The sequence below is a fragment of the Larus michahellis genome, chromosome 1 (assembly GCF_964199755.1).
Source record: "Larus michahellis chromosome 1, bLarMic1.1, whole genome shotgun sequence".
Taxonomy (NCBI): domain Eukaryota; kingdom Metazoa; phylum Chordata; class Aves; order Charadriiformes; family Laridae; genus Larus; species Larus michahellis.
In genome coordinates this window covers 125,229,001-125,244,799 of record NC_133896.1, presented here as the reverse complement: position 1 = coordinate 125,244,799, position 15,799 = coordinate 125,229,001, and the positions used below count along the sequence as shown (strand labels likewise).

General features: G+C 42.2%; 1 protein-coding gene across 4 annotated transcripts in view; it reads left to right on the top strand.

Moving 5' to 3' along the window:
- The window catches only part of C2CD2 (C2 calcium dependent domain containing 2), a 39,124-nt gene extending 29,008 nt beyond the window's left edge, over positions 1 to 10,116 (top strand). For 2 of the 4 annotated variants that reach the window (XM_074602562.1, XM_074602591.1), the window contains exons 11-14: positions 460 to 573; positions 3,194 to 3,321; positions 4,470 to 4,782; positions 9,739 to 10,116. In XM_074602562.1, the coding sequence (XP_074458663.1) occupies positions 460 to 573; positions 3,194 to 3,321; positions 4,470 to 4,782; positions 9,739 to 9,965 (782 nt within the window). In that variant the 3' untranslated portion in view covers positions 9,966 to 10,116. Of the gene's footprint in view, positions 1 to 459; positions 574 to 3,193; positions 3,322 to 4,469; positions 4,783 to 6,171; positions 6,209 to 6,895; positions 6,934 to 9,738 lie in introns of all 4 variants that reach the window. The other 2 variants (XM_074602573.1, XM_074602583.1) reach the window with 2 other exon arrangements.
- The last annotated feature ends 5,683 nt before the right edge of the window (positions 10,117 to 15,799 follow it).

Genomic DNA, 15,799 nt, shown 5'->3' with positions numbered 1-15,799 from the left:
CAGTGTTTGCTGGTGACAGACCATCCTGTGCCTTCTAACCTTGTTCTATATTATAATCTCTAATGAGGATTGGCGTCATCTTGTGACAAAGTGGGTTTTTTTCAGCGTGTCTTTCAGGAGTAGATTCTCTGATTCTTCTTGGGATAAGTACAAAAGTAAAACCTCTAAACATTCTTTGTGTGAAGTCTCACAGTCTTTTAAGTTGTTAAAGTAGATCATTTACTTAATTGGGTGTTGTCTAGCATATTACAGTAAAATGTTTAAAAACAATAAATTCCTACGCTTCACAGGTCTTTTGGGGTCAGGTTACCGCAGAGAGCATGTGTTGAGAATTTGTAATAAACAACTTTCTCAAACACTTATGGTTTGAACAGGCTTTAATGTTGGTATAATAAATTCTTCTTATTTTCATAATAAATGTCTTGAATAATTTAATTAACCGAAAAACTTGGTCCTCAGATTCTCCTGTGAAAACTCCAGTTAAAGTAAAGGTGATTGAAAAGGATTTCTCTATTCAAGCTATCCATTCTCATGGTGCTCCAGTCAGCAAAACTTTATCATCTTCAGATACAGGTAATAGAAATGTTCAAAGCTGCTAATGAGAACACGTCTCCCTCTGCTGCACATGGGATTAACCTAATCTTGTTAAAATAACAGCAAACCCATATGGCTACTGCCTTTCAACAGGCACTGAGATGTTTATGTTAGCAAGTACTGTGGTTAGAGATATAGCAGTCTTGCAATAGAAGTCTGGTTTTAATTGGTGATTTAAATTGCTAATTTTGAATAAATAACAGTGAGCTGTGGTTTGGAGTGGGGAGGTGACTGTAGAAAAGCCAGGCTGTCTTTTTTCTTACTTTTGAATGAAAGATTGCTCCTTTATAAAGGCAAGGGGAACGCTGCACAAAATGAAGACCCTGTGAAACTTACCTCTAAGGCCATTGTGAAGTCCCCCCTGTCTGAACAGAAGGCATGAGGCTGGTCTGATGTAAGGAAGACTGAATTCTCTTCCTACCCTGCCACGGGGCTTTTTTGTGCTAATGCAAATACACTCTCTTGCTGTGCCTGTTTGTCCACCTTCCTAAGTCACCTGGCATACAGCTGAAGTGCCTTCCGAGTGTCAGGTGGCATTGATACTAACTTTAATTATAAATTCATTTTGACTGTATTAAACCTGATTTTGACTCTGGGGCATTTTACCTTTTCAAGTTGCAACTCTCAGTCTTCAGCGTATTTTTCAGTCCTGTGTGTGGTCACCATTCAATCTTTCTGTAGCTCTGTAGGCAACAGTAAGGAAAGATGTGACACAGTCTAGCTGCAAATGACACATGATGTGGAGTTCAGTTTTCTTTGTACAGATTTGAGTGCAGATGGGACAATCTGGAGGTGATCTATACTGCTCCTGGAAGAGCCTGAAGGCTTGCTGAGAGACAGAAGCGTATTGGCCAAAAGACATAAATCTGGGGAAGAGCATGAACCATGAATAGCTGTAATAGCGCTTGAATCTTTCCCTACCTCTACACTAAGAAATACTCTGATACCGTGAAGCAGGATGGTTATGACTAAGACAATTTGGGAAATGTTAAGATAGTGCTAGACTTCCGAGTTAACTCTCATAACTGTTTATTATATTAAAGATACAAAGCACTTACTGGAAAACTCATCTGAAGACAGCTTAGAGCACATTGATACGGACGGTGTTTTTCTTTTTATGGGAGTGCAGGGGGATTTCTGTGAAATGTTTATACAATACAGCAGGAAGAATTACTCATTAGAACAAAAGTTCAAGCCAAAAGAAAGAAATACAAAGGAGCATTTGGTATGGCAATAACTTAATTAGTAGTTATTACAAACATTGTGCCAAAATAGCAACAAGCACTATGGAAAGGATGCTGTGGCCGTGCTACAGTTTTAAGTGATGACAACAGTAAGAATTAGCAAGTGCCACTGATGCTGTCCTAGATGTTCTCAGCTGTTCCTGGGGGCTTTGCGGTGGCTGGGGAGATGGAAAAGTAGAGGTTTATAATGAGTGTGCAGACATGCATGGACATGCATACCCCCTGCGCAGACATACTTGGAAATTCCAAAATTATCTGAGTTTAGAATAGAATAGAAATATCTAGGTTGGAAGGGACCTTTAAGATCATCAAGTCCAACCATCAGCCTAACACTGACAAAACCATCACTAGACCATGTCGCTAAGCACCATGTCTACCCATATTTTAAATACCTCCAGGGATGGCAATTCCACCACTTCCCTGGGAAGCCTGTTCCAGTAGTTACGCTGCACTTGGTGCAGCGTAATTATTCAGACCTTGTCTTTTATTGCATTAATCTCACAGTAACAAAAGACACTGCTCAGTTTAATTAACACTGGTGCTATTCCTGCCTGAGTTCTTTTGTTGTTCAATTTCTTATTAGAAGAGCCCGCTTCAAACAATTAAATATGGGGATTTTTGTTTTGTTAACTTTCTTAGCCTTGTTTGTTCCTAAGCTTGGCAAATTTGATTATTGTGTATTTGCTGTCCCCAAAGTACTTGTATAGTAGATGGCAGAAATGGCCATGCTTAAAAATAAACTTGTGTTTGTCACTAAAGAGATTTTATAAAGCAGGTTTTGTAGTCCTGTGCGACGTTTGGAGGGGAAAAGGAGGTGCACTTTACAGGCTTTGGAGGCAGCTGATAAAGAGCAGTGACTGCCACTATTTCCTTCCCCGTCCTATCGTAGTGCCATAGCAAATCTGGGAATGCCAAGCAAGGATGTCTGGAAAAAGAGAAAAAAAGCTACCTGAAGAAGTAGTACCACGTGCCAGCTTTGTACCATGTTAGAAATATGGCTCTGCGTGACTGAGATACCTGATGCTCTACCCACCGCTTCTGGGTTATAGACGCTGCAGTGTAGCAATGCACTGAAATAATTGGATGTTTTATCTAGGCTTCCAAAACCTCCTGTGTGCTCAGGGCAAGGGCTTGTAAGTGCAATTTAGGTAGCTTTTCTCAAAAGAATGGGTAACAGAAGGGAAAGCCAAGACCCAATAGCTGGGTGGTGATTTGGAAGATGTTTTTGTATGCTTGGTGTTTATACCATTTCTGATAATGTCTTTGCATTTTAAGTCAAAAGCAAGCTCTGCCTCTCTTTGCTCCATTTTTTCCTGGTTTTCTTTCTTCCCTCTGAAATAATGCTTTCTTTTCAGAACTGCTGGTACTGAATGGCACCGATCCTGTTGCAGAAGCAGCCATTCGGCAGTTAAGTGAGTCTGCAAAGCAGAAGCTGAAGTCTCCTAGAAAGAAAAGCACCATTATCATATCAGGGGTGTCCAAGGTAGAGAAGAAAATGACACTAATGCTTAGTACTGTAAAGTCTTTGGTCCACTGAGACCTTAAGTGACGTGCATTCTGCTGTCTCCCATTCAGCAGTCTCTGCGGGCTCTAGGTCTGTGTGCCAGTTTGTTTCAGTAGCTGTTTCAGGTTAAGCCAAATCAGGGTGGCTTTGTTGGGGAGAGTGTTGGTTTTTGATTGTTAGATTTGATAGCCTGACTAAAAATGCATGGTATCCTTCCTTGGATGGGAGTGGGATGATTAGGGATTTGGAAAAAACAATTTAGGTGGAGGAGAGGGTAATTAGTCTTTCTCTGTGTTTTCGCACATGGTGGAAAGATGCACAGAAAAAGTATGAAAGATTTTTCTGTTTTTTTCAAAGTTGTTAAAACAAAACCCTCTGAAACACATCCTAGTCCTCTGGGCTCTGTTCTAGAGGGGAGGCAAGCAGAAGACTGTTTCTCCTATGGTATATAGCATTCCTGCAGACTTTCTTCATCCACAGCGTCAAGTCTCCCATCTGATGCTTGGTGCCTGCCTATAGTCCTTTCCCTGCAGGCTGCTGTGGCGACATTTGCTGTCAAGTCTTCCTAAGGAGCTCTGAGTGAAAGCCGGGTCAGTGGGCACGGGTCCCCTCGTGGTCACTGTGCTGTGCTGAGGGCAGGGAATGGGGATCAGCTGCCACAGTGATGAATGTATCTGCTTGGGAAATGGGGACACTGGGACTGCATGGATTTGTGTTTAGCTCATCTAGATGCCAAGAAGTCCTTCTATAAGATGAAACATTTCAATGTTTATTCTCTTAAAAAGACCAAAAGGTTATTGCCTATGCATGCTGGTACTTCATTACAGCAGCACATGTAGGAAAGAGTCCTGTTATTAGCAGTGGGGCCAGAAATAGGTGGGAGGCACATACTTAAATCTTATTTTTTTCCCAGTCATTTGGCTTTAACGACGTCATTAAAACTTGGCTATGTGCTTCTCTCCTTTAGTGGAGCTAAGGTAGCCTCAAAGTGGCTTTCTGATAACCTTGAGCAATAGAGTAAAAGTGTGAAGAGAGAAAAGAACTTTTGCAGGGAGGCTTGTGTGTGTTTGTTTTTTTTCCCAGCAGAGTGGTTTGTTTCAGTGTTGTCTTTTATTTTCACCGGGCAGACCTCTTTATCTCAGGACAGTGAAGCTGCACTGATGATGGACTATGCTGCAGCCATGGACAGCTCTTGCAGAGGAGCAGAGCCACCCACTGTGGATGAAGCTGTTGCAAAAGTCACCTCTGATGAAAAGCTATCGTTAGGTCCTTCAGAAATAGTACCTGATACTGACCCACAGCAAAGTGCCCATAAAGCCTGGGGTTTGGAGAACGGCAGCCAACAGTGGGACACCAACACGCTCTTAGACCAGACCTGTGAAGAAATATCTGGGAGCTCATTAAGTGTTTCAGAAACTGGGAGCATGAAAAAATCTAAAGGTATGAGATCCTTGCCTCCGTTTTCTCTACGTAATTGGCAGTGTCATGCAACACTGTAGTAGTTCATCCTTTCTTGCCTTTTTTCATCCTTAAACTCCTTGTGATTGCGGTCTTGGTTGGAGCTGTCTTACTAGCAGCCATAAGGAATGCAGTCCTCTGGCTCTGCAACACATGGCAGGCTCTCTTAGACTCCCCTCCATCAGGAGACAGAACAGCTCACCCTTAGAATCATAGAATCACAGAACGATTCTGGTTAGAAGGGACCTTAAAGATCATCTAGTTCCAATCCCCTGCCATGGGCAGGGACACCTCCCACTAGACCAGGCTGCTCAAAGCCCCATCCAGCCTGGCCTTGAACACTGCCAGGGATGGGGCATCCACAAATTCCCTGGGCAACCTGTTCCAGTGCCTCACCACCCTCACAGTAAAGAATTTCTTCCTAATATCCAATCTCAGTCTCCCTGTCGTGGTTTTGGCCGGATTGGCCAATCAGAACGACAGATGGCCCTCTCCCCCTCTCTCCCCAGAGAAGAGAGGAAGAGATAAGGAGATTTATGAGTTTAGAAAAAGAACTAAACTACTTTAATGAAAATAACAATAAATAAGAAAATAGTAAATAATAATAGAATAATTTTTAAAAAGTGTACAATATATACAAAACCATATCCAGCTCCCAGGATGACGATCACGTCACCAGCAGACACAGGGAAAGTCCCAGACTGGAGTCAGCGACGGACAGGAGCTGAATTCTGGATCTGGAGTCAGGAATGCTCAGATCAGGATCAAAGGCAGACAAACAGACAGGGTCTTCCTCAGACGTCGGCCGTTGAAGAAAGAGCACGAGCCAGAGCAGCCTTGCCCCTTTGATCCCTCAGCTTTTATACTGAGCGTGATGCATATGGGATGGAATACCCTGTTGGTCAGTTTTGGGTCACCTGTCCCGTCTGCTCCTCCCTGCAGGTGGGACCCCTCTACGCTTCTCCGCTTCTGACCCTCTAACGGGGCAGATAGCGAAGTCTGCTGATCTTGGTTGTTACAGCAATAAGTATAAGCAAGAGGCTCTGTGCGTACCATTCCTTGGTATAATCAGGTCTTATCACTCTGAGAGTGAACAGTTTCTGAACAATATGTTGTTAATTTTGGAGTTTAGCCAGTTAGAAGAGGCCCAGCTAAAAAGTAAAATTACAAATCAGAAAATTGGTTCTGTTTTACCTCAAACCAGGACACAAAACAAAACCAAACCCCCTCTGCTTGAAAAAGCCTTGTGTATGGTATTAATGTCTTAAAGTTAGCACTGTCTTTCTTTTTCTTTTTTTCTACTCTTGCATGTTTTTGTTTTTTACCTTTCTGACTTCCTCTTTCTTACCCATTCCCTTTTATAAACTTAAGAGGACTACTATGCCAACCAGAATTAATTACCTACACAGTAAGTTATTTCTGTCTTTTTTCTTTTTAAGAAAATGTAGCTTTACAATGGTACACTCATTGTAAAAACTGAAGCAAAACATAGTTCAGCACCCGTTTTCTTCTTCCCCCCTCCATTTCTTTCCTCCCTCCAAAATTACCTTCCTGGGCTCAGGTGTCTTAGCAGACAAGTCTGCAGTAACAGATCGTTCTCCTGGTGGTCGTGCTGTCCAGGTGGGTCATGCAGAATGGACAGCAAGGAAGGCTTGGAGGGGTGCTCTACATTCCTGATCTCTCCATCGTGCCCATTCCTGTAGTATCTGGTTATCAATCAAACATCTGCTCATGCAAGCCATGTGAGACCCCCATACTTGTATATGCATATGCAGAATATTTATTTTAAAACCTGCTGCTTACAGTTTTCTAGATCTCTTTTCTACCTTAACTCATAGAGCTACAAGGACCGTAGCAGGTATTTACGAAACCACCTGGATCAAAACTGTTTTGGAAGTTGGGAAGGAATGGAAACTATTCATATCCCTGTAGATGTGGAAGAAAGTCTTCCTTCATTAACAGCAACGAGATTCAGAAGTGATCCTAGCCCCACAAGTATTTTCAGAACACCCTAGATCAGTGCACAGGAGCCTATGAAAACTAGTCAGTCTGTACCGCGCTCTTGACATGCTCTCTGCTTATCTTCTGGTGTTAGGGGCAGAGTTGGCATACGGACCCTGTTGAACTCGAGAAGTAAGCATGCAAATAGCACGAGCATCGCCAAGCTTGTGATTTGCCCTGCCCTGCCTCCTTAGCAGGGGTGCATGCCTCCACAACAGCTGGAGCCGCTGTCAGGCAGCACGTACCAAACTGGCTAGAGACCAATGGGTGGCAGCGGGGATGTGGCAAGCTTCCAGCTAGCAATGACCTCGGTACCTCCAAAAACACAGACAGCTTTCATGTCGGGGCTGGGGGAGGCTGCTGCTTCTGCTGAGCTTCTAGTGCTCTCAGGGAAGTGCTGCCTGCAGTTCTGCAGCTGCAGTGGGTTGTCCCAGGCCACCAGCACAATTTTTGCAGGGTTCTTGGTTTGGTTCTGTTTCCTCGTATGGGAAATCAATCTGAAAGGATAGGACTAAATAGCTGCTAACGGATAAATCCTTCTGTCCTACTCCTTCCCTTGGCACCGCTTCAGCTGCAGCTGCCAAGACTGCTGGGCAGAACAGCTGACTGCTGAAACAAAAGCCGCACAGCAGCAAGGCCTCATCAATCCCCCCCACCCTTTGCATATTAACAACTGTCAGGATCATGGGGCTGAACACTGTTTCTTTTATGCTGTTGACAGCAGCTTGAAGTGGTACTGCCTTGCCAAAAAGATCAATCAGAGGGCGATGGGAGAGCACTCAGGATTCAAATCCATGAGTTCAAGTTGCTTTCAGCTGACTTCTGCTTCCCATCCCATCGTGCCCAGTGTGAGAAAAGTCTCAGCAGCTGCAAGATAAAACATGCTAGAATCTCCTCCCAGGTGCTGAGTGTTTAGTCCTTAAAATACAAAGTAGTCATCCCAAGTTCATGTTTGTAACTGCTCCGGTCTGAACAAAGAAGCATCTGGCTGCATGCAACAGAGCTGCCATGAAATACCTATTCTGCAGCTGTCGCTGTGCAAAATGACACGCAGCCTGTGTCAAGTCCTTGGGGGACAAGTATGTAATTCTAGCTATTGCACAGTATCGCAGGAAAGAATGGGTCTGCCTGTTGCTTTTTGTATCCATTTGCAATGGGAGGAAGAGCAGAATCAAGACTGTGCGGTGGCAGGAATTAATAGCTGAACTGAGAAAGAATTGGGAAACCCGACAGCAGTGCGGGAAGGAGGTGTGGAAGCTTTGCTAGGGAGGTGACTGTCCTCACGTACTAGCCTGACTGCCAGAAGGCTCTGGTGTTGGCTTGCTACCTGGGTCCTCCTTCATTCAAATTGGCTCATGCCACTCGGACTGCGGCGCTACCCAATTCTGCACAAAACTATTTTAACGCTGAGCTGATGTACCGACACCAGGCTGAGTGTTGCTGGTAGCTCAGAGCGGTGTCCCTGCCAGCTGCCACCGAGCTGCCTTACACATCAGGCACATGTGTGCACATGGAAAGGGAAGGTGGAATTTGGCAGAACGGTGCCTGCAAAAACAACCCGAGCTTGCAAAGAGAGAAGAGCACTGGTGGCTGGTGTTGGCAACATGAGTCCCAAGTCCCTGGTGAGATGACAGCTGCAAATGCCTTGGCTGCATATTAGGTTTGACATGGGATCAAGGGAAGAAATACAACAAAATAAAGAAACCTAATTTACCGCAGAAGGGATTTGAGCAAATTTCTGAACCTGTTGGAAGCAGATGTAATATTATTTTTAATCTGCTTGAAGTGAATTGCTATTCCTAACAGGATTTAAAAATACCAAATGCTTCATGGTTGTTACTCTAGGTGGTGCTACCGAATTTGTATGGCATACATGCTGTCTGGCTTGTGTGGGCCCACTGCACGCAGGTTGACTGCCAGGTTCTGTTCTCTGGCACCAACGGTGTCCTTCACCTCAAATTAAAATGCCACCTTCATGTTGTGCATCAAGGGCTAATCTTTTCATTTCAGCTCCTTTGGTCTCTGAAACAACAGAGAGTAACACTGCTTCCTCTATTTCATTCTCTTTATAAAATACTCGGTAATTCTGTTGTATTGGAAAGATTGGATATGTCTGTTTGACATGTGAGAACCCAGTGTACAACCCACACCAAACGCTGTGCATGTGTATGTTTGACCACTAACATAGCTTTCAGAAGAGCATTTCGAACGAAAAAAGTGTAAGGAAGGAGTCTTCCACTAGATGCGTGGATTGACTTTAGAAGCTGAAATCAGAGGATTAATATTTGATGGCTCATAGGCATGTTTCACAGTAGCTTTCCTTCCTTTTCAACAGCATAATTTCTGAAAGAACTGAAGGAAAATTCCTTTTTTCTTAAGCGCTCCTCTAGCAATGTATGTGAGCTCCTCTCTCCTGAACATTTCTGCTAACTGTACAAGTGTGTGTATATGCATATATCTTAGAACTACCACAGTCTGTCATGATTCAGTTTGCATGACACTTGCATGGAACGAGGAGTAGCAGAGAAATACATACTTCCATGGAGTCTGAATTTCTCAGTGGTGTTCAGTTGGGAGAGAGCTGGATCAACAGCGGGGCAAGGAGGATTCCGTAGCATGTAGTGTGTGTATGTGTGCCTCTGGCTGAAAGCACGACGATTGCTCGCGTTTGCCAGTGATCTGAAACCACTTGTTCCAAGGTGGAACTTGTACTATTATGGCCTCTAGGTTACAAACCATCAATATTCTTGCTTTAGATTCACCATGCTCTTAGCTTTCTAACGTTGTTTGAATAGTTACCAGGGTGATGCTTAAACTGGAAGCGTTAGGACCAAGGCTTGGTCAGTCATGCTGCAGTTACAGTTAAAGCTGAGCTCCAAGAGGAAAGCAGCCTGTTCTGTCTAAAGTGTCCTGCACCTCTCCTGTTTGCTTCTGCAGGTGGGATTTTGAAAAAAAGTGCGAAGCTCTTTTTCCGCCGGCGACACCATCAGAAGGATCCGGGAATGAGTCAATCGCATAATGATCTTGTCTACCTGCAGCAGCCACTGTCAGAGGAAACGCGCAAGAAGGGAGGCACGCTTTCACGGATTCTGAACAGAAAGCTCCTTTCCAAAACCAAAAGCAAGAACAAACTGAATGGTGCTTCGGCAGAACCACACGTATAAGACTGAACACTCTCTGATGGGATACTTGCACATCAGTTGACCATTTGTTTACAGAGCAGTACTAGAGAATACAAATACAGCTGATGACTTGCATAAAATGATGTTCACTAATACGATGGTCCAGGAATAAACAGAAAGCTTGTCTTTTTTATTTATTTTTCCAGAATGCTTTTTCCCTCTGGTTATAAAGTCGCTCCTCCAAATACAAGCAGCGGTAATTGTATCGTGACAGCTTTTGGAGGACCATGTGGTTTATTGTAGAAGATGAGGGAGGAAAGGTGCAGGTGGGGAAGACCTGTGTGTAAGCACCTAGTTTACATTAACGGGGAGCTAAGAACTGAAACATCGTGTAGCTGCTGTATGACTGAACCACTATAAAGTGAGAAGATACCACTGTGCTTCCTTACTGCAGCCTGGAACAGTAGCAACGCAAGTCTCAACTTGTTTTTCTAGTCAGGCCGAAAGGGAAAAGAGAGACTCAGATCCAGTTTGTATTGTAATTTGGAAACGGGTAAGTTTTCAGAAGCAGAACTAAAGCGCTGACAAAGATAGCCTACTGTAGTAACTGTAGCCTGCTGTAATAACTGCTCAGTCCATGTAGGTGGAGAGATGCCTTTCATATTAGCCATAAATCAATAAATTATGCAAATACTTACACTAGCATATTGTTTAATGTTCTGTGCAGAGTTACGCTTAAAAAAAAACAGAACTTTTTTTAAAGTCTACTTGAGTCTACTCGTAAGCAAAACATTTACAAATTCTTAGATGTAGCTTTTCTTCCCTGTGTGAGAAGCTGCGTTGCTAATGCAAAAACCTGTCTTAGGGGCTCTAATTCCTTCTCCCAAGTACTTGTTAGACAAGTGTATTAACCATCGTATCAAATGCAAAGCTAGGAGCAATAAGTGATGAATAGAGCATATTTAAACCTATAGCGCTTTTCATTAGACAGCTTGTTTTACTCGTCAAACACTTACTGAGATCTTAGAAAACACAGCTGTGAAGAGAGCATTTTAAAAAATAATAATAATTCCCTTAGTGGTCTTTCAGTTTCTAGACCTACCAGTGTTGTCATGTGGTGAGTGGTTGCTTGGGTGAGGTTTTGTACTTTTTTTCCTCATTAAATATTGCAGCTGGCTCCTTTAAATTAAAAGGAAAAACTGATGAAAGTAAAGGCATAGTTCTTGTTTTGGCAATTAAGAAGAGTGAAATGTCAGTCAGTATTTCACAGGTACCATCTTTTGTGCATGCTTGTACTTTCCCATCATCTACATTCCTACTGAGGACAAAGGACCAAGCCTGTTCTCTTTAGTCAAGAAAAACATCCATTCCATCTAAATTACCGACATGAATGGATGGTAGATTTGTGCCTGCTTTGCCAACAGGGATTCCCCCCCACCTCCTGCTCCCATCCTCCCCTTAAGACATCCAACACTTTGGCAGATATTTGGGCTTTCAACTTAAACCGTTCTTCAAAAATAGAAAGTCACTAAAGAACAGAAACACATTTCAAAATTTCTGATGAACTTGATTCCTTGGTAAATAATTTTAGAAAGAATATAAAAGTAGAGGGGTTTTGTTTTCTTTTTTACCAAGGAAATATTAGAAATAAACTGTCAGAATCTGTTAACTGAGCCTACTGTTTAAAAATACTGTTTATGTGTAACCTCCTAAAATCACTGTGGTAGTACAGCAGTCCAAGCTATCAAATAGTTGTATGTTTAAGCATGCTGCTTATTATGAAAACACTTGAAGGCATTTTAATAATCTGTATTTTGAAAATTGGATACAAATGAGTATTCCTAGAGCTGTAACATGCTTAGAAATCCCAGTTCAGTAATACAGGTTTGTCCAGCTTGTGCTTGAACACTTTTGTTAAGTTAATACAAAGTAGAAGTTAGGTTTCTTCATTTGCTCATGGTATGAGCATTAAAACCCCTGATGTTACGTTGTCGCGACATATCCTTTTTCCCTTGACTTTACTAGGAGCTCTTTGCAGGACGGGGCAGGGTGGAGGGTCTGTTTAAAACACTGCTGCATTTGAAGGGTGCAACACTGTTGTGTTTTAAATGCTGGGTCTTGTTTGCTGGTGCAGAAAACCACAGATGGTCACTGAATTTAAGAAATCCAAGTGAGACTGAGCTCCGTGGGTAGTACCCCCTTACACTAAAACCAGAGCTGTGGAATTTGGCAGGTAAAGAGACCACGTAACACTACTTGAAGACTACTTAAATTACTGAACTGGGATTTTAATTTACAGAATCTTTATCAGGTACTGTAGAACGGGGTGGAGATAACACTGAATTACTTGCAGAACACAGGAGTAGGGTTTGCTCATAGCTTACCCCCAAAGAACAGATACACGCTGAAGAAGTGTGGATTTGGTTCCTCTTTCTTAAGGTCTTGGTGATTGCCTAAATACATGTCTTAATGGTGGGAAACAGGAACATTCTATACTGCAAACTGTGTGAAGGTTTGGGCTCGCATATATTAAGAGAGAATGAATTATTAAGATGAGGAAAGCAAGGCATTTGGGGTAAAAAGGGAATCTTATTTTTTAATTGCCTTCACTCCTCAGGAAAATAAACATCGCTTGGTTTGATGTCTGACCTCCATATCTGGCTGGTGTGCTCCTCACCTCCCCCTCCTCCTCTACAAATAATTTATGTCCTGTTGTAAAAACAAGCTGAAGTACTGAACACAAAGGGACAACTGAGTTGCTCAGTTGTGATGACCCCAAAGGCTCACAATATTAAATCCCGTTCCCACCTTCCAAGATGATTTAGGTTGTCACTGAAGATCAGGAGATCTGAGTACTTACATTTTTTGTGTACCAGTATTTAGGTCAGTGTGAGTTGGATCCTGACAACCAGTGGGAGCTACGCTACAGGTTTGGGTAGGGAGGGTTTGTAAACTGGTGTAACTAACACGGCGGCGTATCCTCTCGGGTGCTGCACGTTTCCTGTGCAGTTGTGTGAAGGATGCCGGAGGGAATCATTTTGCTCTTTTATGTTTTGCAAACTTCATAATTTTAATAACTACACATTTGAAGAGTAGAACAAATCTCTGCATGATATTACACTGAAAGCTTCTTGTTTTCTGTCTTCCAATTTAATTACTTCAGAACAATAGCTTGAAAACCACCTGTGAAATTTTTCTTCTTTTTTGTCCCTTTTCTTACCCTTTTGTTTTTCTGGATGTTCTGTTCAGGAAAGAAGACATGGTATTAATTTTATGATCCAATTTAATTTTATATCCAGTGCATCCCAGGAAGAAATTATAGTAATTTCACTCCTGACCGTATATGAAACTTGTGAATCTTAGGTGGCAGGAAGGAGAAGGAATGCCGTAGTGGAAAAAAGTTCATTTAAAAAGCAAAATACCTTTGGCACACTTCTTCAGCTTAATGGACAGGTCATAAACTGTGCAGGCATAAATACTGGGCTTTATTCTTATGCTTTCTGTTAGATTTTCTTTTTCCCCTGCTTTTTCTTTGGGAGAGAGGTTTGTGCTGCAGGTCATACAGACCTGTAGTTATTATTGTCTTGCTCTTGAGAGGACTCGCCTTACAGCGCTGCTTTTTTCGGAGCTTTCTATTGCCTGGCAATGATACCAGTTTTGAGGATCAGTGAAACTTTACAGCATTTTCTGGTACTGCATCTCCTCGCTGGTTCTAGGTGGTTTTCAAGTGAAAGCTTTCTGCTACGTATTTCTTGTAAAGTTTTGGTGTTCTTGATATGCAAAGTATCATAGGAAAAAGTGAAGTCGACTACATAAAATGCTACCAAATGTGTATGGGGAAGCAAAATAAGACTCTTGCTCTTGTTTTAACATTTTTTTCAGCTCTGGTAGCTCTGGGTGTTACAAGGAGCAAGAGCTCTATACAAGGTGGGAGCCGCATGGCTTTTTTATTTTGGTTTATTGCAGTTTTTGAATTGTAGAGCTGAAGCTTGAGATAAGTGCTTATCCTGGTACAGAATTAAGTATACTGTAGCTCGGGGCTAAGACATTCCCATTGTGAGTGGGAACAGCTGACCTCATGCTTTGACCTCCACAGGACCCAAGTGGATTTATTTGTGTGTTTAAAGTCAGCATATATGCTTCTGTACATTGCTAAGCCACAGCCTGGGCAACAAACAACTCAAGAGTAACTATTTAACCAGGGTGATTAAGTTATGGGTGAATAATATCATTTCACTCAGGATATCTAAACTGTTACTATGCAAGGTGCTGGCATGGTGTGAAAATAGGTGGGAAGACTGGGTCTGAGGTCTTTCCAATACTATAACTCTATTGTATTTCCCAATAATGTATTATACTCTGATATTACAGGTGGGGTAAAACATTTTTTTTTCTAGCATTCAACTGTGATAGTCACTTCTTCTGTGGTGGGTTTTTTTTTTTCCTTTTTCCTGTGTGTACACAAAATTAAGTTGGTGCAATTAAGAAGTCTATGATGTACAGATTTATTATATCACTAAAAAGCCTGAGAAGAAGATTTTTTAAAGAAATAACTACTGCTGTACATACAATAAAAGCCAATTGTCTCTGTGTAGTGTGCTGTCCTACATACCTAGTCAGCCAAGCGTAACAGATGGTTTTCTACTCTCCTTCACTAATTTGACCTGTTGCTTAACAAAGTCCGTTTACCTGTTTATTCAGGAGCAGAGTTCTCCACCTACGCTGTGCTGACGCTGTGGGTTGTTTCTGATAACCCCGGCCATATCAGGTGCCCCCTTCTTGTTCACAGAATCACAGAATCGTAGCTCCTTGAGAAATTGCCTGAAACACGGACTGAGTGGGAATCTAATGGAAAAAGGAATTGTGGAACTTATTGTGGTTACTCGTTTTTCCTCCTAGTTATGTTGTATTACCCTGAACCGTTTGTAATTTGGGAGGACTGTTAGGGCCTAGATCCTATAGAGAAGACATCAGTACTAAAATGAGCACAGCCTGGGAATAAGGTTCTCTTGCGATCATTTTACTGAAAAAGTTAGGTTCTAAATTAATGCTACCACAAAGCCCTACCAGACTGAGGAAAAAAAAATAATCAAAAAACACCAAAAGTAGGCATTCACATGAAAATACCCATGATAGTGTTTTTATTTCCCTTCCCAAAGTGAGTGTTGTACCTTTTTTTGCAAGGAAATTGTACGTTACCTCACTGGGAATTACTGCCCACATTTCTATGCCTGTTTATTTCATATTCTTGAAATGCTTAGCTGAAATTTCCTAGTAGTCTCCCAACAAACCTGCTTACTTTTCCTTCCTGCTGTAATCTTGGGTGAGTTTGTTTTTTTTTTAACTTGAGTGATGCCATTCGTGTATGCCAGCAAAAGTGACAAGACCTATCAGAGCGTGAGCAGGAATGGATGTAGCACTAAGTCTGGCACCATACTCTTTCCTCCAGCTCATCATTCTTAAACAATGAATGGAAGGGATTGACATTTTTTTTCATCTCTCCACTGTATGTGGAGATGTGTATGATGCAAGTTCACTGTCTGACGTTAACTCTGCAGAAAGGTTGGAATACTGCCGCACACAGACCAAAAAAAAATAAAAACAAAGATCATTTTGAAGCAGCAGAATGCAGACTCACATGCATTGCGAATCCAGACTGCTTCAGGTAGGAAAACTACAGATAACTATTCTGAATTAGTTAATACTTGTTCTGACAGAGCAAACACACTGCAAGTAGGATACCACCCTCATGCACTGCATGCTGAAGAAACCTAGGCGGAGGCCCAAAGACAGCATTGTGAATGTGAATATGCACTGAGTTGTACAGGTAAAATAACTAAAAGCAGACTATATAAAACTAAAGGCCAGTCAGCTTC